Here is a 23,054-nt window from a genome sequence, read left to right on the forward strand (position 1 = left end):
TGTAATATTTACCAGCACAACTTAAAAAATAAAACATATGAGCGCTGATCGAATATAACCGAATAAAATATAAATATATTGTCGAGTCTAAGCAAGTGATATCGATGATTTGTTGTGCAAAATGTGCACAACAGCTGTTTGCCTCTCTGAACATAAGTTGGCAGACCTGACTTTTTCCAGTCCAGCGGCCTGCACAGCTGATTTTGCATTATTACGTCAAAACAAAAATTTATGTGGCCAAAGGTTTGAGTAAAAATTAAATGAAAAGCGAGGCAAAATTGAATCGAATAATAAAAAGCGGCATATGAAACATAATTAGGCGTCTTAACGCACATCAAACGTATGGTATTGTAATAAAATAAGTGAAATGAAGACAAGGCAAAGTCCAATGCATGCCAAACTGTGAAACGGATATGCAATTATTGATGCCATCAAGTTTTGCAGCACACCAACGTCAACGTCAAGTTCAAATTCAATGCGCTCGGCCTTTGTCTTCGGCTGTCTTTCGCATTCCAACACTCGGCGATAAACTCACCACACTAAAAGCGACGGCTGCGCAGGCGTAGCGAGCTACGTGCCCACACAGAGGTAAAACGCGAAACACTTCGCTGAAGCTGCTGCAGCCGGACGCAAGCAACGCGCTTTGTCTGTCTCCTAAACTGAGTCCCGTTGTCGTTTGTCGTTTGTCGTTATCGTTTGAGCTCCAAGTCTTAACAAATTTCAATTGTATCCCCAGCGCGAGTGTGTGTGTCGTGTGTCCAGTGTCTGTCGTCTTTCCCATATTTGCATTCTGTGCGGCATTCTCGAATACTGAACTTATTAATAATGCTGTTAATAATTTAACAAAATTTTGTGCATGTATCAACGTATTTTGACAAAAAGGTTTTGAGATCGATCAACGCTAGGCACTCGTTAATAACAGTAAACAGTAAACGGTCAACAGAAAACCGTTACTCGAACCCTATCAAATCAAAACGCAGCAATACAAAGCTATCAAAATGGCCTGCTTGAGTACTTCCGGTCGCGTCGCGTGCGGTTCGAGTCGCCAACAAGCGCACAAATTCATCTGGCGATTGTTTTTGGATAACAGCCTGAAACGGCAGAGCAGCAACCTGTCGGCAACATCCCAAGCGTCGCAGTCGCCGACGCCGTCAACGTTGCAAGGACATACTACAAAGCAGTTAACACAAAATCAACAATGGGCGCGTAGTTTTCATGGATTAAACTTTGGCGCTGGCCAGGATTACCTCAGCTTAATGGTGAGTAAAGAGACAATGACATCGACAACAACTAGGAGCAGAGGCGTTAACAGAGACGCAGGCAGAGGCAGAAGCAGAGGCGCAGTCAGTGGCAGTCACAATTCGTGGTCAACTTGTTGAGCAGGCATTTAACCAAAGTGCATTGCGCATGCGCAGAGTGTTTGCCGCTAATGCGACTGCGTGACTTTGGCTTTTGCTGTTGCTGTTGTAGTTGTTGTTGTTGTTGCCGTTGCTGTGCTTGCCTTGTTCGCTTTTCATTTCGCTGCAAAGTCAAAAGAAAATGAAAGTGAAATTGGTTGTTGGCCATTGCTTTTGTGCAAGTAGCGTGAAAGAGCAAAACGCTCAAGACAAAAATAAAAACAACAACCAGCAACAGCAGCAAACCAGACATTGGAGTATGTGGTTGATGTTTTTGTTGTGGCTGTAGCAGTGGGCGCAGCTGTTGTTGTTGTTATTGTTGTTGGCGGAAGCCGTTATACTCATTTATTTATTATATTTTTATTTTTTCATTTCTTGTCGCTTGTCTTTTCCCTTGCAATTTTTATCATCCACATTCATACATATTTATTGACAAGGTGAAATATTTTTCCTTTTTCTCTATAATATTTCATCATTTTGACATCTTCTTTAACAATTAAAGTCGCTGTTATGCAATGTTGTTTGCCCTCATACGTACAGGTATTTACTTATAAACGTCTATCACCTTGTTATTGCAACAGATTATCAGCTGATTGTCGACTCCAAGCACGGCACAGTGGCTCTCAAACTGCAATGCACATTTGCACATATTCCTGTAAAACTGTGAAATATCGCGTATACGCACTATATGCATTTATTTGCGCATTCTTTATAAATTTTTTTTCTCAAAAGTATACAACAATTATTAATGCACAGCTAATTGAAAGTATTATAATATTAATTATTAAATATTCGATTTTAATGAATTTTTTAGGGTATGATTTTTTCGGGTATGCTAAATTTTTAAATATGTTTTAGGTTCTGATTCGCCTATAGACAGACCGACTGGGTTAAATCGCCTTGACTAAGAATCTTATTTATTAAATTTTCTAAAAGTATTATTGGACTTGAAATTTATGAGTCCAGATTGATAAAAACAAGAAATTAGGATCTGAAATTGCAGTTACGCCGTGCGAAAAATTTTTAAATTGATGAGAAAATGTATATATTGGTAGATATTAAAATTCGCTTTTCTCGTAACAAGTGAGATTCCTTTTTATTGCTTTCGACTCTATTGTGTGTGTATTTGCCTTGGATATGTGCAGGCATTAAACAAATTTAACACTATACAATGAGTGCATAATTGATGCTATTTTCGGTTTATTGTTTTATTGCATGCAATTTTTACACGCCTGTCGACGGCCCTGGATGAGAACTTGAGGTTGTCTTTAATTGCTTTAGCAATATTTTGCACATGGACTTGGATTCAGTCCATGCATGCATTTATGCAGGCTATAAAATGCTAAGTAAATGTAATATATTAATTAATGTTAAACATTTCAAGGTCTTGCCATAAATTAGCAGTATTTTCGAGAATTCATGTGTATGTGTGCCCATTTGTCTAGCTGAGGTCTGAGGTCTGAGGTCTGGGATCTCGAATTTTGGATCGGATCAAGTGTCGGCAATGTAAGGTACAAAAAGTCAAGTGCCCATAAAAACACACATTTTAATTGACACTTTTGACACACATTAGGGCCGCTGAGTGCAAGTTTAAATAGATAAAAAAATAAGTGTTTACTTAAATATATATTTGATTTTAAACTAAATGAATTATTAGAAAACAATGTCAATTTCAAATTACGTACAAACAAATTCAACTTTGTATGCAGTTGACGGCGATCTTGAATACTGAATTATTTATGCATTTTGTCCGTTTAAACATTTTTGGTTAAACCACATAAAAATTCATTCAGCGCCACACACATACACACACAGACACACACACACCTGAGACACTGATACGTTCATCTAACTCTATCATAGGTAAACAATAAAAACAAAAAAACAAAAACGCAAATAGAAAGCGCACGTCGCAGTGGCAGCGACGCCAGTGACAATACTAGCCAAAAAAAAAAAACGTTAACTAATAATACATCGTTCACAATAGTAGTAACAACAACAACAACAACATCAGCAGCAACAACGAAGTCACATCTATATAAGAAACTCACTTGACTTTCTTCTTCATTTCATTTGACAAGCAGCGCTGCCTCTCATAGATTGTTGTTGGCGTTGTTTTGGCCAAAAATGTTTTGGACATGTTTATAATATATCTTGGATGAATCTTTATCTATATCTATCTATGTATGCGCATCACGAAATTTACAAGAAAAGACTGAAATCAAACTGATTTGCTTGCATTTGACTTAAGTTGAGTATCATGATCGGGTATTTTGAAATGATATTGGTAATAAACTTGCTGAACTGCGATCAGTCTTAACGCTCTTATAGCCATTGTTGCCATTGTTGTTGTTGTATTTTCACTTTCATTGCGAACGCGTGAAATTTGTGAAGAGTTTATCGGTTGCGTGTGAATTTGATGACAGATCGGAATGAGTTTAGACCAGAGTTTTTTGATAGTGATAGTTAACACGGTTTAAAACGCGAATAAGAGTGTATCTAGATATGCATGTATAGATTATCTGTATCTATAGATATTGGAATGAAAGCATCTTTTATTTAATTTGCTTTGCAGGCATATCTTTCTTTTTTTTCGCGCTTTTTGCTTGGAATTCGCTGGCTCCACCCGTTGAATGGATGCCTCGCGAAAGTGAAACCAATTCGAGCTGCAAAGACTTTTAGACCTGTTTTCGTTTTCGTTTTGCATTATTGGAGATTTGTTTGGTTTAAATGTGATCTTTTTTCTCTTTATTTCTATTTAATTTTGCTTTGCTATTACTTTTAGTTTGTATCTTTGCTCCGTTTCTCGTTCTTTTCTATTTTTTTTCTATTTCTTGAATACTTACATAATTTAGTGTAAGGACCTTTGATAAAAAGTTGTTATAATCTCATGGAACTCTTCAAGCTGAGCTCAAAATAAGCACAACTTTAAGTCGCTGCCAAAAATTTACTGAAAAAAACTTTAATAAAAATGAAACAAAAGAGCTAAAAGAAGAGGAATAGGAAAAGATAATAATAAATAAACAAATGAAATCTCTGGCTAAATGCTAACAACAACAATATCTGTCAAATGTACGATGGAGCCATATCGTAAATCTTTGTCTTTGTTACCATGTCTGCATTTTCGGCTTGTCGGACACTTTCTCTGCGGCAAATGGGAATTGCGAGTCGGGGCCACAAAAGCGAATTGGTCAGCGAATTGACCGAAAAAGTATTTAAGGAATGCAACCAGAGCAAATTCAGTGTCATATGCAGAAAACTATTTATTCCGCGCATTGAATATGCAGAATGATAACGAAAATGAATAAATGCATAACGAATAGAAGTGTACTCCTAAAAGATGGAGGAAGAAGTATGGCTGGTGGTATTGGGGAAGAGGAAGTGAAAGAGATGGAAAATGGGAAAGGGTAGGGTTAGAGCATGATACATCAAGATAAGATAAAGATAAGGGGTAAAGGTAGAGTTGGGGTTCGATTAAAAGGTAAAAGGAAAAAGAGCCTAAGTAGAGCTCGTGAATAAGGGAGATTCAGAAAAGCAAGAAAGGGATAAAGAAAGAGAAAGAGGATTGGGTAGGTATAGAGGAAAAGCTAGAGAAAGAGGGAGATTCATTAATAGATAAAAAGGTAGATTAGGGGTACAGGAAGAGGAAGAGTTAGACAAGGAATGAGCTTACCATAAAGAAGGTGTTAGAGGTAGAGAAAGAGCTGAAGGTGCATAGGTAATATATTACATATTATTAGATTTAATTGATAAGTGTCGATTGGAAATCTTAATCCGTTACCAGGCATGCCTAAGCGTCGACAGCGACGCCAGCGTCGGCAGAGTCGTCAGTGACTTTCATTCACCTGCCTTACACCTGACCATAGGTTGTTGTTGCTGTTTTTGTTGTATTTTGTAGTCTTGCCTGTTGGTCGCTTTGGGCCCGCATTTGGGCCTGCATTGGGTCTTGGCTTTGGCTTTTTCGCTTCATTTCTTTGGCTCGTACTTGCTGACCCAATTCCAAAGACGCATGCGTTTCGTTTACGCTGCTCTTGTCGATGTTGTTGCTGTTGCTGTTGTCCTAAACTGGTTTTGTGGTTTTCGAGCCGCATTGATTGGCGGCTCTTGCGGCCAAACTGTTAACTGTTAATGATTTCGGCGTTGTTTTTCCCTCAGAAACATTTTCGATTTTCGAATTTCGATTTGAAAGCGAAAGAAGCGCTGCCGTGTAACTGTAAAAAGCAAGTTTGCAGCAGCTTTTTGGACAACACAGTTACAGTTGCATAACCGCCCAGTCGCAGTCTCAGTCCCAATCCCAATCCCAGCTGCAATCAGTCAGGCAGGCTGTCTGGGAGGCCGATCCCAGCTGTCGGCCCACATTCCATCAATGTCGGTCAGCGGAGTTGGCTTTTTGAGGCATTAACCAACCCGATGGTTTATCAATTAACATCTCATTTGTTTATGCATATATGCTATATACATAGATATCTGCATATACATATATCTATATACATACACATCTACATACAAATGGCTGCGTGTCTTTTCCCATGTTGATTGGCTTATTTGTTTTGGCCCTTTTAGCTTGTTGACCCTGACGCGGCCACGCTAACTGCTAATTTCATCGCCTGTTTTTTTATTTTTTTGATTTTTGAGTTGCTTTGTTTGTTTAACATTCTGAAACTTTGAATATTACAAAAAGTATATGATTTTTTCTTTCTTCTTTTTCTTTTGTGAGAGTATCGAAGAGCTCATATTTGTCGCATTGACAGACTGTCGCAATTTGGTTAAAAGATTTCACTTAACTTACATTTAAAGTTGGTAAATTGTTTGCCATGAAGCGACCAATGACATTTCATCATAATGCACTGACTTCCTGCTACAACAACAACAAATAGACAACAAATAAACAACTAACAATATCAAATAAGTGTCTATTTAAATACGCTTCAAATTAAGCTTGCATTAATTTGTGGCACGCGCAACTCGCGCCCAAATTTTTTTTTTAATTTCTGTTTATTGAAATTTCGAATTTGTTTTTGTGTTATTCCTTTTTGCGCTTATGTAATTCCAATTGGGCGCAGGATAAACTTGAATTTGACTGGTTTTTCGCACTTTGGCAACTTGTTTTTAATAAGTCTGCAAATTTGTGTTGGTCTTTTTGATTATATACCCTGTAAACAAAAAACTTTTTAGAGACGGTTAGCAGAAATACAAATTCAAAATTCATTAAAAATCGGCTTATAAAGTTTCAAGTTTTCAAGAATCTATTCTATTACTAACTGATTGATAAGTGTATGTGTACTTCACATAGTACAGGGTATATCGCAGGCGAGAGTGTTAGATTGGACTAGTTTGTGACTAGTTTTTGACATATTGCTAAAGTCGCGATCGCTGAACTATCTACTGCTATAAATTACAAACTTATTAAACTAGCAATGCCAGAAATTGAATCATTTTTTTTTGCGAATTTTTAAGTTGTTTTTAAGTTGATTCAAAAGCGGTTTTAACAGATCGCGTATTTTCTGTTTCTGTCTGTAAAATACAGGAAACAACGAATTCAAAGACATTTTAACTTACATATGTCTTAAACATACTTTAAAGTTTCAAGTTTCAAAAGTCTCTCAAACTGAAACATGCAAGAATTTTAAAGATATATTTATATGACATTAACCATGAAAATTTGATGATATAATTTTCAATTGCTTATTGCAAATACTATCTCTTTAAATCACATTCCTTACAAGAGCACTCTTAGTATGTAATAATTAAACTGGATAAAGTTTCTAGAAAGCATTTCAATAACCGAATATGCCTGTTGATTTAGGGTATTGGCATTTAAGAAGTATTCAAATGATTCCAACAGACTAGCGTGACTAAACGTGTAAAATTATGGTATGTTTATGCACTTAGTTCAATATTGATGAGCCTATTTTAAACGTAATAAAACCGTGACGCATGGCAATGACGACATTTTGCAATGTTGCAACGCATGTTGACATCAAATCATCACAGATATCGTCAGTTGGCGATTCGTTCTGGCTGCTTCAGAAGCATTCTCAGTGCGAATGCGAATATGTAAATAATGCAAGTACTCGTACTCGTACTCATTCAATATTTCAAATACCAAGTGCCGACACTCAACATTCACACTCACTTGAAAATCGTGCGATCGTCGACTCGACAGTGTGTTATGTTAACACGCATGTTAACGACTCTCCTGAAGAAGACAACAGGGCAACAAATGTTGTTGCCTCTGTTAGCAGTGTTGTTGCTGTTGCTGTTGTTGTTGGCATTAACAAAATCGAACAGAGAAAATACCACTAACCGGCCATGATGCGCGATTTATGCAGCCAATTGTCGCCTCTTCTCCCCCCGCCGAACTGACTTCCCCCCGCTTGAATCCATTCCCTCCTTCACAGCTTAAGCGGCCTTTTGATTATGTCAGCAGAGTCCAAGACAACAACGATGACGACAAAAAGGGAAAGTCCAAAGTGTCGCGCTTCGTCTTCGTCTTTGTCTTCCTCTGCCATCCTCATCGTCTTTGGCACGGCCCTCAACAAAAACGCTGCTTACTTTCTTGGCCGCTTTTGGCCAATACATTGCTGTTGGCCATTACTGTTGTTGTTGTCGCTGCTGTTGTTGTGGTTTGCTTCCGATCTCGAGAGCATTCGTTATTTTCATCTGTAATTAATGATCAGTTGCACTCACTTTTAAAGACAGGTGAATTCATTAAAAGTCGTGACGAATATGAGTGTAATGTTCTTTACAAGAGTGTTTGTCTAAAATATATTCTGTTGAGTAGAAAAATACAAAATACTTCAACTTAATGGCTCTGATAAAAGTCAGTCTGTTGTATACGTTGTCTAAACACTAATACTTAGTAAGCTAAATGATCACATAAATTATAATTTAAAGAATTAATATTTCATAGGAGTTCATGTTTGTAAATTTGTCGTTTGTATAATCCTTGCAGTTTCAAATTATCAAGTTCTAAATACTTTTTTATTTTAAATTACAGATTGATTAATGCACACTTAAGTTTAAAAAGCGAGCCGCCCTAAAACAGTTGAGCACTTTATTTATAAGTCATCAAAAAAATGTTAAAAGCTAAATTAAGTTAAGAGATACTCGTTCTCGTATGAGATACGTATGATAAAACACAAACATACGTAGTATCTGTACTTATCTATACGTATTTCTCAAATTTTTATATAAATAAAATTGCATTCCAATCTAATCAAAATTTGTTTGGGAAAGTTGCTCGACTAAATGATGTTCTGTTCTACTAAAAGTTACCCTCTTTTTTTATTATGTAATAAACTATGTCATACTAATAATCTTACTAGAAAAATACAACTACAACGACTCTCCTATTCCCTTTCCAGTCCTTTATAGCGAATCTTTTGTGAATTTTCAATGAATACAATAGACAGACAACGTACCATTGAAGCAGACAATAAAGCAATCAATTCCAAACATGGAAAATTTTGCAATCAATTGTCTGCCTTTCAATCATAATCTGCCTTCAATCAAAATTACATCAATCAGCTCAGTTTGTGACTGACTCTTGTTCGCTACTTGAAAATTGTTAACACTTTTGTATACTATATATATTGTCGATTTGTAAGTGTCACTCACAATATTTCAATTTGTTTTGCGGCTATTCATCAATTTCATCTTTCATCTTCAATTGCAATTGAGCACAGGTCGCTTTGAAATCCAAAATCCGAAATCCGTTAGATTATATCGTGGGAGCGCCCCGAGGCCTCAGTCAAAATTCAACTATCTTTGTATATGTATGCATCTACATATCTATGTGTGTTTGTATCTTTAAGCTTATTTGTTTTGCATTTTTTCCTGGTATGCGCTTGGCGCTTGTCTTTCAATTTTCAATTTACAGTTTACGCATCGCAATTTGAAGTGCCACAAATGTTGTCGAACATTGCGCATATTTTGCCTCAACAATTTTTGTTTTCGCAGCAATTAAATAAATTACATGAAAATCGGCAAAAATGAAATACAGTCGAATTAGCATAATGTTATGCAAAAATTCAACTGATCAAGATACTTTTAAAAATGTTAATTTAAGCTGGAAAATTAAGGAATTATGATTGTTGACTTGCACACCTTTTTGGCGGTAAATTAACATTAGTTACATTTAAGATTCTGATAAGTCTTCTCAATAAAATTTATGGAAAATATATTAAAATTTTGGAAATTCAATTTTATTGAGTTGAAAGCATATCGATCGAATAACTTAGCTTCTTATTCAATGTGTAAGTTGCTCTGGTATTTATTTATTTTAAAGTAGAAATAGGTTTGCTTTTGAAATCAACTTGCTGGTTGCGGTTACTGCTTAAGATAAACCATTATGCTCTTTGGCCTACACTGTTAAAATTGACAAAGGCAATGGTCAAAACTTGACAATGGCAGAGAGATGACAGCCAACAGTCAACAGTCTGAAGAGGCATTAAACAATCAAAAGTCGCTGAAATTTCACGATAGTAAGAAACCAGCTGTAAACTTGAAAGAGTAAAATTTTTACAGATCTCTTTTTGTATTTCTTAAAGATTGAACCGTAACGAAAGTTGATTGAATCTCCGATATCTTCAGCTTATAAAAGTTAATATAAATTTTAACTTTTTTTCCTGTTAAAAATTATTTACTAATTTTAAATGAGTTTTATCTAAATTAACTCAAAGATATAAATTTAGTTTTGTTTTCATTTGTCATCTATTAATTACTTTATCAGACACAATAGCTTTAATTCGTAGTTATTCCTTTGAATGATATTGCAATGAGTTTCATAATTATCTGAGCATTTGGATTTGGTTTTACCCCAAATGTTTTGCTTTTCTTATATAAGCAATGCATCAGCTAAAATCAGTCAAAGTCCTCAGCTCGTCGCTGGCAGCCAAGTGCAACGAACAGTTTGCTTCCTCTTTTGCGAGGCATGCAACATCAAGCAGAAGAAAAATGAGGCAGTTGCAGTTGCAGCTCGACAGTGCCACAATAATGGTTCAATGATTGGTATTTGGCCATGACGAAATCCTTAAGCATTGGCTTGTCTCCTGCGGATTACAGATTGCAGAAGTGTTACAAGTTGAGCTCTCTGGACAGGTGCAAGTTGGACAGGTGTAACCCGAGGCAGATAAATGAAATGTTTGGAGCACCTTGCACTGACTGAGTAGACTGAGTAGTCGGTTGGCTGGTTTGGGCATTGCGGCTATAAAAACCGTTTAAATAATTTATAAATCCATCAACGTACTTTGCGAACGCAAAAATAGCCACAATTAAATGCATTTTTGCACGTTTGTTAGCCAAACCGAAAAGTTAAAAAGAAATGAAATGTTTTTATATTCGCTTACTTTTGATTTTTTTATTTTAAACTATCAAAAACAATTTATAAAGGGGCGGTGGTCAGAGGGAGTTGAGGGGTATTGCCTTTGTACTAATTTTAATTTAAGGCACATATTGAAAATGAAAGTTTTCACGAGCTGAATTTAATTGGCTTTTTAAATTTGATGCGTTGATTTTGTAACTGTTGAGTTTGGCCAACGCTTTCTACGTCAAAGCCGCTAAACATCGATATATATATATATATATATATTAATGTATGTGTGTGTGTGGTATGTGAGTACGTATGTAGGTATTTATGACACATATGTACACTCTTACTTAATATGAAACTGGGTCATTACAAGACCAATGCGAGCGGGCGAGAGATCTTTTGAATGAACACAAAGGCCAGCGATGGTCATCATTGATTTATTTATTAATACTTAAAGTTGCGTACGTATATGTGTGTATGTGTGGTATTTTACGAGCAACATCAATGAAAAGTCATCATCATCATCATCATCATTGTCATGATGATCGAACCAGTTGGGGCGTCATGTTAGTCCACACGTGCGCCAAAGACCCTCAATTAATATTATGATAATGTTTATGACGCTCAAGACGATGTCCGATTGTTGGTTGCCAAGGGCGTTAACTGATTATGGCCATTTGGACTGGACTGCAGGATCTGCATGCAACTGGGTCAACAGGTTGTTGCCTGTTGGTTGATTGTTGGTCTATGCGTAATAGCCACGCCCAGCTCACAGTCACATCACATAACTTAACACAAATATTTGCACCTCAATTGGCTTTGGCTGTAAAAGTTGCCTCCGTTTGGAAGCTGCTTAGTGTTGTTGTTGCTGTTGACAGTTGGCAACATAAAATTTACATGTTATCGTGTTTACATGCACAGCGCTTTTATTGACAGACGTACAAGCTGACAAATACAAGAGACAAACACCAACACCATCAAAATGACAAATAGCGAGAAAAATCTTGCATAATCTGATAATGAGGAAGCTGAAATCATATGAGCAGCCGCTAAGAAGAATGATTTAGTCGAGATCGGTATCTAAGATTATAACTATTCAACTTGCTATAAGTAGAACTTTTTTTTTAAGTGGGAGTAGAGTAAGGACACGAATCCTAGAAAATAGTTATTAATTATAATGGATTAATTTATTTATTTCCAGTTTTTTGAAACCATATTTTGTTTTTTTCTTTGTACTTTCTCGGTTGAGCAAGAGATTTTCATTTTAGTTAAACATTATATTAATCAAAGTATAGGTGCATATACCAACATTTTTCTATGACTTTATACTTCTTATATGTTAGAATTTAAGATAATACAGAATTTCCACACAATTCGCTTAAGGTTTTGAAGTAAGATTGTATATTATAGATATTATGTAACTGAAAATAGTTTTCTTTGCCAAAATAGACGATCCTTCAATATTTATATGTCTCTCTTGTGTTTTTATTATTATAAACCAATAAATAATAAGAATTGATACTTATTCTGATCCGTCTTTGCTGATATGTAATTTGGACAAATGGAAAATGTTGTTGTACCACTGTGCACTGTCATTTATATCAGCTGTGGTCTCATTATCTTTCTCTATACTTTTCTCTTCATCTGTCTATCTCTTTCTAACCACCCACGCGGCAACTTGCGATTGCCAGCGAATTGTTTCGCAGTGTTGTTTTTGTTGTGGCGCGACAACAAAAGGATTTGTGAGGTTGAGTTGAAATTGACGACAAGGTCAAGAGTCGCGTCGAAGGCGTTAAATAATAAACATTAATTTGTTGACGATTCGCCTCTGCAATTTTCCAGTTATTAATCTTGTTGCTGCCGCCTAATTTAAGTGTCAAAAAAAAAAGTTACTCCTCCACTTGCCACTTGGCAGTTGCCCGTTGCCCGCCGCCAATTGCCAGTTGCCAGTTGCCACTTGCCGTGGGGCAGCAAACAAAAAACTCGTTAGTGTTGGCACCAACAGCAATTGAAAGTTGTTAAGTGACTCAGAAACGGTTTTTATGTATGTTGTTTAGTTACTTTGGCTCTGTGGAGTTACGACCGTTTATCCGATCATTTGTTTACTCCTGCAATTTTCACACTTTACTATTAATTGCAGCATTTATGGAAAATTCACCAAATGACCTCTGTTCTTATGTTTTTCATTTTCCAGCACAACTCACACAGCTGTAGTCACAATCGCAATCATAGCTCAGTCCACACACAACAGCCCGCTGGACCCGTGAGGGAAATACAAATCGATCCATATATAATACTCGACGATGAGCTCAAGTATTTCTATGACGATGTCAGAGATGTAAGTATTATATTGTATTATTACGTATTGTAAATTGCGTTTTATTTCAAAGTAACTTAAAAGCATATATAAATAAAAATGACGAGGAATAGACCCAATCTTTAAAATTAAAATTGTATAAAAGTTAGTACTACTAACTTAGTAATGCATTTTAGTTACTGGATTTAAGGTTACGTTCTTGCCAATTAGAAACAAGACGATGACTCTAATATACATAAGTAATTGAAGTTATTCTAATATTATTTTACATTTTAGCTATGATTGGGTGAATCTTGCAGTATATTTATTTGTATAGACAATTTGTCATCTTATTGTTATTTTCCATTTTTATTTTTGTTAAGATCTTATCCAAATAAATGCGTCACAGCTACGTCACGGTTTTTTTTCTATTTAAAATTGGGAATTTTTCTGAATACTCTAGAATGGTTAGCATGCAAAAGGGATATAGTTTTAACAATTTTTGCGCATTTTTTATTGAATAGGAATTCCCAAGTCACAATTCTACATCGTGAGTGTTTCTCCTTTGTTCTTAAAATGGCATAAATTAAAAGATACTTTCGTTTCTTATACAAATGTAACTCGGCATGGAATCTTTTTTTCACGTTAAATAGGATTAAAATATTACAGGTATCTACAAAAGTTTTTTAAGGACCATATAAGTTTCAAATATTTATTCATTTATATAAAAACTAAATATAAGTATCTTAACGCTAAGGTAAAAATAATTAAGAATTGTTTTAACTTAAAGTACGTTTTTTTTTGTTTCCCAACATTTAAAAATGTAGATTGTAACGAATACTTAGTATACAAATTTGGTAAGCTTTGATTGAAAATGGTACAGGGTATACAATTAGTCTAAGAGTGCAAATGGGAGTCTCTTATTTATTTGTTGTTAACTTTGTCAAAAATTTCGACAAATATTTGCTAATTTGGCTCAGAGCCAACATTCAAAGCCAAACGCGACACTTAAAGCCTTGAATGAATCTTTGTTGCAGTTGCTGCAGTCGGGAACCTCACAGCCGGAGTTGGACACCATCGCTAGCTATTACTTTGATGGCCAGGGCAAGGCGCTGCGTCCCATGGTGACCATGCTGATGGCCAAGGCGATAAACTATCATCTGAACAAAGAATCGCAGTGAGTATTCCGACCAGAGTGACACACTTTTGTTGCGCAGTGTAATGATTAGCAGGCCTTTGCGAAATATGCGCATAAGCATGTTTGTTGCCATACTGAATATTAAATAACAATTAATGCCAAAATCTAAAAACATACATACTGATTAAAAAATTTATATTAATATTTGTCTATTGCCTTGACAGCCAATTAGTACACAAACAACGACAGATAGCCCTCTTCTCCGAGATGGTACACTCGGCCAGTTTAGTCCACGACGATGTCATCGATCAGTCGGACTTTCGACGCGGCAAACCGAGCGTTAATGCTCTTTGGAATCACAAAAAGGTGAGACCTTTACATCAGATCAGTTAGGCTTAATTTTATCTGCTTTTTAACCAGTTCTCAAAAGAGTTTATTGGGCCGAAAATTACAAAATTTCCATGCGTGTTGTGCATTTGCATATAATTGTTTTAAGACCTTGTCAACAAATTGCATCATTTCAAAGACCCTAAAGAGTTCGATTTTTAACTTTTTAATGATTGACTGAACGGTTTTCCCGTTATTCATCTCTTAAGTTTTCCATTCATTACGGTCATCTAAAAGAAAAAAAAAAAAAAACCCTCGTAACAGCTTCAAGTCCAAGTTAAAAAGCAAATTTAAATATCTTGTGTTGATTTGACCGACAACTTGTCCATAACAGCATTCGGTTATCTTTGTTGAAATATTTAACTATTTAATTGTACCGCTGTAGCTTGTCTTTTGTTTTTAGCCTTCTTTTAACACTTTTGTTTACCATGTCGATCATTGTCTTTGCAGGTCACAATGGCTGGTGATTACATTTTGTCGATTGCCTCGATTATGATAGCGCGTCTGCGCAGCGATGATGTGACGATCGTGTTGAGTCAGGTGAGCATTATTTAAGCATACAACATTGGAGTGATAACTTATCTGAGGAATTCAAAAATAACATAAATATATAACATACTAAATTAATTGATGACTAATGTAAAATTCCGGTATAACCCATTGTTTTCCCTGATATACATAATTTTGTAGAGTTTTTAAATGCATTTCTGCCAAAAACATGTTAACATAAAACAACTTTACGGGAAATTTCCGACTTTGAAAATGGATTTACCAAAACCTGTCAAACAAATACATTCAATATTTATTAGTGTTTTTTGTGTAGAGGTTTAAAAATGGGTTTCAGCGCAATAAATTACATTGTTTTCTTATACAACTTTGGTATTACCAGTTTTGCGCACTGGGTGGTGAATTGTTCAAATTAGGGTAATTACTTATACGTAGATTAATTTCTATCACTGATAATGAAAATTAAAATAGTTGCTAGCAACAGTTCCCTGCACAATTTCACTATATACGATAATCTGTAATATCAAATAAATCTATATCTGTAACTTCTGAGATCATTACTCGATCGTTAACAGATTATAGTTGGTTCTATGCTTAATTTAAAGTTTTATTTGCTTTAAAATTTGATCATATCCACTTAATTTGCCATTTTTGAAGAAGAACAGGTTTGTGCTTTTGGGCAAGTAGCACTTTATCTTCAGATATTTATTGTTCCTCTTAGTTTTAAGCAATTGTAAATGCATATATGATGAGTTTGGTTAATTATCTAGTCAAACACAAATAGAGGAGTCTAGATGCCCAGGTACCTGATCAGCTTATTCAATAAGCAAATATGTCGATGAGAATTCGACTTAAAAGTTCCCCGATTTTGTGAATAGTCTCACTCTGGGACGCAAAGATTTCAATTCGGTGTCATATTTCACACAGAGGTTGGGCAAACAGAAAAAAAGAGTTTCTTTTTTTTTGCAAAAATCGAGATGTGACAGGTATAAAACGTCAGTTTTTAAATTAAGAAAGTGGCCCGTTTTGTTCAGAGAGTACTTCTTTGTGTCCATTGGAAAAACTTGTTCAGTTAACGACCACAAATTGCGGGGACCGGCTCCGTTTTTACTTCCTGCAACCCTGGAATAGTCCAAGGCAAAGGCGAAGGGCATCCAATCGCGAGTTCATGCAACGTACATACATAAAAGCAGCCTTCACTTTTTTTCCCCATTGTCGTAAATAGCTTTACATATACTCGAACATATAATTGCATACCTGCATTGTATGAAACGGCTTCCGCCTCATCTTAAGTCTGACTAGTCTGTTTTTTGTAGCCATGCCAAATTGCATTTTTAAAATTCCTAAAATATTACGACGACTTCTCAAATCATCGCAAGTTTCTACATATGTATATTCGTTAACTTCGACTTAGTCATCTCACAAAATTTCACTTTCCACTTTACGAGTTTATCTGGAGCTACCCTTAATCAAGTCTAAGTCCCATCCCAGATGTATCATCGATTTGCACTGTGAGCTGTGAGCTAATGGCCAACAAAAAAAGAAAAAAACCCGTGAGCAATATCTAACATCTTTTTGAAGGCGTGCATGAATGCGTGAAGATGACAAGATCGGAGGCAGAGTGTCTGGGTTATTTCTAGCCCTATAGCCAACGTGTGTGTAGCTATTGCCAAAAACTCAAGCCATTTACATACGCACATAAAACTATCAAAGATTAGCATAGTTTTGTAAGCTTATCAAGCGACTTTTCTTAATGTTTTGTACGCTGAATTCATTAACTTTTTCATAGATATTTTAGTGTGTGATAAAATCTATAAAACTTAAACTAGTTCTTTAAATATGCAAGTGAAAATATTCCAGAATATAAATGCTGATCAAGACCACAACACAAATTTGTTAGGTGATCTTGATCATAAGAATTACTCCATTCTATAAGTATATAATTTTAAGAAACTCATTTCCTAGTCTACTTCAAAATATTATTTTAATCGGATCAGCAAAACAAATACTAAGCACTTATTTAAAGAGTAAGCTTTTCATTTAATCAACTTTAGCGTAAACTAAAGCTGGATGACTTAATATATTTTGTATTTTGTTTTTGTGTGTCTTTCTACTATTTAGCATTTTCTTTCATCTACAACGACAATATCGAATCAAAATTTTGCATTTGAAATTCTAAACACGTGTCTGAATAAATTCAACTAAATTCAACGGCTTTTAAGACGTTGACGGCATTGAAATATTGGTAGAACGTACACCTGATTTCAGAATTTATGGATCTTTCTATATTGTGGGTTAAACCAGTAATCCTATAATTTTGACTGTATTGTATAGCGGGATGATAGCCAAAAAGTGATAAATTGCATTTTGAGGGATACATTTTTTATTATTGAATCTAATAAGTTTATTGGTTTATGTATAACTTCCTGTTATATAACAGAATAATGACCATTTTAAATAACATTTGATTTTCGTTCCTATTCCATTTGATTTATTTGTTTCTTTACTGCTACATACGGCATGCTTAATATGCGATTATTATAAAACGTATAAAATATATTGTATACTTCAATATATTGTAATTTATATTAACTTACCTTATAAAAAAAAAGACCTTGGTAAGGAATATTTAATTGGTTTGGAAATGCCTGCTTTCCCCGTAAAATTTTTAAAATTTTGTCCCAATTTTATTAACGTGCACTGTCTGGTCTCTCAATTTTTCGTTCGTTTGTGTAGAGTGACGAACATTAGTAGTCGAAACAATGAGACAATTGTTTGCTTAATTTGAAAATATTTAAACATTTGTCGTAACTACAACAATGAGTGTATCTGAAAAATACCAATTGGTTATTATTGCTACACATTTTGCACGGCGATTCGAAAAGCAAAACAAAATTTGCTCTTATTTTTCGGTCAAATAAGAAATGTGACCAGCAGCAACAGCTGCTTAAAAGGCTCGCAACTCTAATTTGTTGCTCTTCTCTTGTTGTAGTTGTTGTTGTAATTGGAATTGGTAAAGTTGTTGGTATTGCTGTTGCCATGTTGTTGGAATTGTCGTACGCACTTATTTGAGCCGTATGTGTTAATTACTTAACATTGAAAGCCAAGATATTTGGTTGTATTTGCTTCTAAGGCGAACTGTAAATAATGCGCATTAAACAAGCCAATTCGCTGGGATTTGGCCAAAAATATATTTATGACCGTATCGGTGTCTATGCTATGACTCTGGCTCTCACCTTGGGCTCCTTAAGCTACAACTATAACTACAAAGTACAACTACAACTACAACTACAACTACAACTACAACTACAACTACAACTACAACTACAACTACAACTACAACTACAACTACGACTACAATGACAACTAAAACATTTTCCAGCAAATCAGCGCCCACACATATGTACTTACAAATACATGAATATTATAGTGTAGATGACAAAATACTACTCTGCCAATTGTTTGCTCAAAATTTTGACAACAGCCTGCGAAATTGTCCAATTGAATAAATGAATGAATGAAAATGCTTATTTGACTTGCGCCGCCTGCGAACAAAATCAAAAGTAAGCGAAGGGCGCCAAATATTTTAAATGCTAACAAAAATGGCGCTTAAACTGCGAGGGGTGTTAGTAGAGTACTAAAGTCTACGTTATTTGAGGTTGTTTCACAATATGAACTTATTTCTGCAATTATAATATTGAATTCAACAGATTGGTTAAAATATGATAAAATAAAATTAGCTTTATCTTTGTTTAATACTCATAATTAAAAAAGAATTAAATATAATTTCAAACTTTAATCGAACATATTGCCGAATCATGACTATTTCTATTTTTTTTTTTTTTAAGTTTGCTGTTAAATAAGGCAATATGTTGCTAATTCAGGTTCATTCGCTCAGATCAGTAATAGTTTAGTTTTTAAACCTAATGAGCAACCCTCGCTGTGGTGTTATTTAATAATTTGTTAGTTTAATTTTGCCCAACCTACTGAATGAATAACTCTCAATGAATTAATATTTACTCGATTTATTTGGCACAACCATGTTTGCCCTTTGCATTTGAACTGTCAGCCAAGCGGAAGTCACACGCACTCACACACTCTCACTCATATCTGTGTAAATGGCCAAAATGCCGCACCTCATTTGAAACTTTTCTAAAACTTAAAAAAATTTTATTGAAAATTTAATTAAAGCCAACCAACACATCATACTTTTAAGTAAATATAAATAGCTTTTTATTTAAATAAATTACTAGAGTTATCAGAGAAATTATAAAAGCTTGTTTTAATAAATATTAAAATTAATTAATATCCTTTTTTTATTTATTATGTTTATTTATTTATTTAATTGCATTCAATCCATTGAATAACAAATCTCGAAAATTATGATCAATTGAATTTTATTTGAGATACAAGTGAATTCGTCCAAATTAAAAATTGTAACTATGGCTAGAAAAATTTAAGACCCGCATTTATAAAAATTAAATTAATTATCCTAAATAATATGGCTTTAGAATGTCGTTCTTTTTGGAAAATTCTTAGAAATGTACATCAAAAGACGACAAATGTTGGAAAGTTCAATAAACGAATTGATTCTTATGAATTTTAATTTTTTGCAGATTCTAACCGATTTGGTTCAGGGCGAATTCATGCAGCTCGGCTCGAGGGAAACTGAAAATGAACGCTTTGCGCATTATCTGACCAAGACATACAGGAAGACCGCATCATTGATTGCCAATGCGCTGAAGGCGGTAAGTTGTGGGCCACATTAAACAAAATGCAATTGGAATTGCAATTGGAAACGTTAACGTTAATGTTAACGTTGGCGCTAATGCAATTGTTTATTTGCAAATTGATTTGCATGAATGCGTTTGTCATTGTGCCCATTTGGACAGTTGATTGGCCAGCAATTGACTTTGAAATTTTCTTTTCCCCAGACCGCCGTCATCGCCCAAGCCGATGATAATGTCGCCGAGGTGGCATTCCAGTATGGACGCAATATTGGCCTGGCCTTTCAGCTGGTGGACGATATGCTCGACTTTGTGTCCTCCACAGAGCAAATGGGCAAGCCAACGGCAGCCGACTTAAAACTGGGCCTGGCCACAGCGCCCGTGCTCTTTGCATGCGAAAAGGTGAGTTACCCACCCTATTGATGGTTGACTTCCTCATTGCTGTAGAAAAGCAAACAACTGCATTGCCAGTTTGTTTAGATCTGTGTTTGCATTAATAACTATGTGCATTTGCTTTATGTTGATATTGCTGTTGATGATATCATGCCATGCAGTGTGGTGCTGTGGTGTTGTGGTGCTGTGGTGCTGTATTACTGTGGTGGGTGTGGATCTAGACATCGCGTGCCATCAAGTGCGTTTGTAAGGCAATTTCGCATCCAAATCAACATCCATTGTTAGTTTATTATGCGACTCGCGATAAATGCGAGCGTGCAAAGCGTTTTAAGCAGCCGTTAGTCAGTCAATCAGTTGAATGGTGAAAACTAGTCAGATATTCGTATATTTGTATTAAGTGGGCATATCATAAGGCCAAAGATACTTGACACTTTTATTTACCAATCTAAATTTGTTTCTTGCAGTATCCGGAGCTGAATCCCATGGTAATGCGTCGCTTCAGCGAACCAGGCGATGTTGAGCGTGCCTTTGAGCTGGTGCACAAGTCACATGGACTCGAACAAACGCGTTTTCTGGCCAAGAAGCACTGCAACGAAGCGATACGGCTGGCAGGAGAGCTGACGGAGTCGCCCTATCAAAAGGGTCTGCAGGTGGTTGCCGATTTGGTCATCAATCGCATGAAGTAGAAATCACATGCAAATTATACAAATTAAAATCTAAAAGCTATTATTAAGTTAGAATCAGGCAAAACACACTTGATGCTAGTTAAGTCAACAAATGTGGGAGAACCAAGCGGAAATTTGTAAAAAGAAAACTAGCAAATGGTAAAAAACAAAAAAAAAACATGATTTATTATTTAGTTTTTAAGCATTGTTGTTGACACTGTAAATAATTGCATAAAATGTACACACAACTTTGATAGAAATCTAGTGGCAGAAATTCAATATTGTACATTGTAATTAATTGTAATATTTGAATAAAATTTATACGCAATGTTTTTGATATTTTTACATAAATGTAAATCAATCAATCAATGAAAAATTATTAACATCCGAACAAATTCAGCTCAACTCTTGAGCAAAGTGCCCTCAATTTGAAATTGGGCTTAATATTAATAATCCCAAGTGTAAAAAGTTTTTTAAACAAAAGAGATTCCCAAATTTAAAATTATACTTTATACCTTTCAAAAATTTATTGGGAAAGAAAAAGCAACAAAATTCAATGTTTATTAGTCAATGCAACAAACGATATTTATAAAACGAGCAGAGCAAAGTTTATTGATTTAAGAAGAAAACCCAATTTATTTTTATTTTACATATTCGTATCTTATTTGTTCATAGGACATTTCATGAATAAATGGTTCAATGGTCACAGCAATGCACTTTGCCAAACAGACATTCAGCATAATTAATTCAAAATTAATACTTTATTCGTTAAGTTAATAATTGTTTAAAATTAATTCAATTGAGTTTTGAACCGTTTGTGCATGAAATGCACAACATTTTTATATTTTACAACAAATTAATTTTTAGTTAAAAGCATAAGGCAAATTGTAAATCAAAGAAACAAATGTACTATTTATACTTACAATACTGCCCTCAAGTCTTAATTTAACAAAAACTCATTTTATTTATGCCCCGTATGCGATATTAAATATTCAAATATAATTGCAATCTTTCAAGAAGTGAATGTAGAAAAATGTTCAGTGTAATTTATAAATCAATACTAATACTAATTGAGGGCTAAAAAAAACCAACGGCACCTTTACAGCCTGGTTCGACAATTCGGCCAACAGTTAAATCACATGGGTGCTTGGGCAATTGGAAGTCAGAATAAATATGTATGCAAATATGGAATATGTTTTTGATTATGCTAATTATGTTTAAAGATTATTGTGTATGAATTAAAGATGAATAAAATGCGATTTTGTTAAGCAAACGAAACTTTCAAGTTTTTCATAGTATTTAACAGATCAATAACTCACATAGTCAATTCAAGTTTTCGTTCTGTCAAAGCTGTACAGTAAAGCAAATATATACAACATCAAACAATGTGATATGTAGCTATTCCCGTACAGTAAACATACAGTACAATGGCTAAAAAACTGATATCCATTTTCGAGTATTGGGTCAAGCAAACATTGCAATGCCCATGGCTTGACTTTTGTCATGAGAACTCATGAGTGATGAACGTCACTTTGCCTTTAACTCGATTTTATTTTAAGCTGACACACAAAAAATGAGAGTGAGGGGGTATATATAACCAGTTGGGACCCAGCTTCGCAAACATCAACAAGTCCCCATCTCAATTGGGTTAACGTTAAATGCGAATGGCCCGCACGCAATATTGCAAAAGCATTTTTGGCTCAGAGTGGAGCAGGAGGAACAGCCCCTACATCGGATTCAATATTGATAGCTTTAGGAACTTTCCATTTTAATGCAAAAACCTCACGAATCAGGTCAAATTGGGGCATCCGTGCCACAATTTTACCAAAGCCCACAATGCGCGCTATAAAATAAATTTATTTTATGTCCAAGCCTCGTTAGGCTTCCAACCTCAAAAGAGGCCCGCCCGACCCGAAACACTTCAGCTCAATTGCAGAGCGTGTAAACAGAAGAAGAAATAGGGAAATGGGAAAACTGGGGGAAAACTAGGAAAATATTTAAATGGCCAGAAGCAGAGCCATAGCCAGAGCGAGTTACGCAAATGAAATGCAATCCTGGCCTGACTTAACAAACAACTTCAAGGACAGACGAACCGCCGCGTCGCTCACGTGCAGCGCCTGTGCACCGCCCCTAACCTAGACTATAAATAACTGGCTGGCTAGCGACGCTGCCTAGACAACCAAAGTGGTTACGGCAGGACGAAAGTTGAGCCGTGCCTGGCACGGATTGTT

General features: G+C 35.3%; 1 protein-coding gene across 1 annotated transcript; it reads left to right on the top strand.

Annotated features, from left to right (window-relative positions):
- The first annotated feature begins 157 nt into the window (after nt 1-157).
- LOC117791038 (decaprenyl-diphosphate synthase subunit 1) lies at nt 158-22,101 on the top strand. Its single transcript, XM_034630666.1, has 8 exons — nt 158-1,259; nt 12,905-13,048; nt 14,044-14,183; nt 14,369-14,510; nt 14,982-15,071; nt 19,655-19,786; nt 19,973-20,167; nt 20,623-22,101. The coding sequence occupies exons 1-8, from the start codon at nt 999-1,001 to the stop codon at nt 20,842-20,844; spliced, it is 1,326 nt and encodes a 441-aa protein (XP_034486557.1). The 5' UTR covers nt 158-998; the 3' UTR covers nt 20,845-22,101.
- Nucleotides 22,102-23,054: the final 953 nt, after the last annotated feature.

The sequence above is a fragment of the Drosophila innubila genome (assembly GCF_004354385.1).
Source record: "Drosophila innubila isolate TH190305 chromosome 3R unlocalized genomic scaffold, UK_Dinn_1.0 2_E_3R, whole genome shotgun sequence".
Classification (NCBI taxonomy): Eukaryota; Metazoa; Arthropoda; class Insecta; order Diptera; family Drosophilidae; genus Drosophila; species Drosophila innubila.

What these genes read in the sequence shown, in the direction of transcription:
- LOC117791038 (XM_034630666.1), top strand. Translation starts at nt 999, where the DNA reads ATGGCCTGCTTGAGTACTTCCGGTCGCGTCGCGTGCGGTTCGAGTCGC. An exon ending in CTCTTTGGAATCACAAAAAG is followed by an intron (nt 14,511 to 14,981) that starts GTGAGACCTTTA and finishes TTGTCTTTGCAG; the next exon opens with GTCACAATGGCTGGTGATTA. An exon ending in TGCTCTTTGCATGCGAAAAG is followed by an intron (nt 20,168 to 20,622) that starts GTGAGTTACCCA and finishes TGTTTCTTGCAG; the next exon opens with TATCCGGAGCTGAATCCCAT.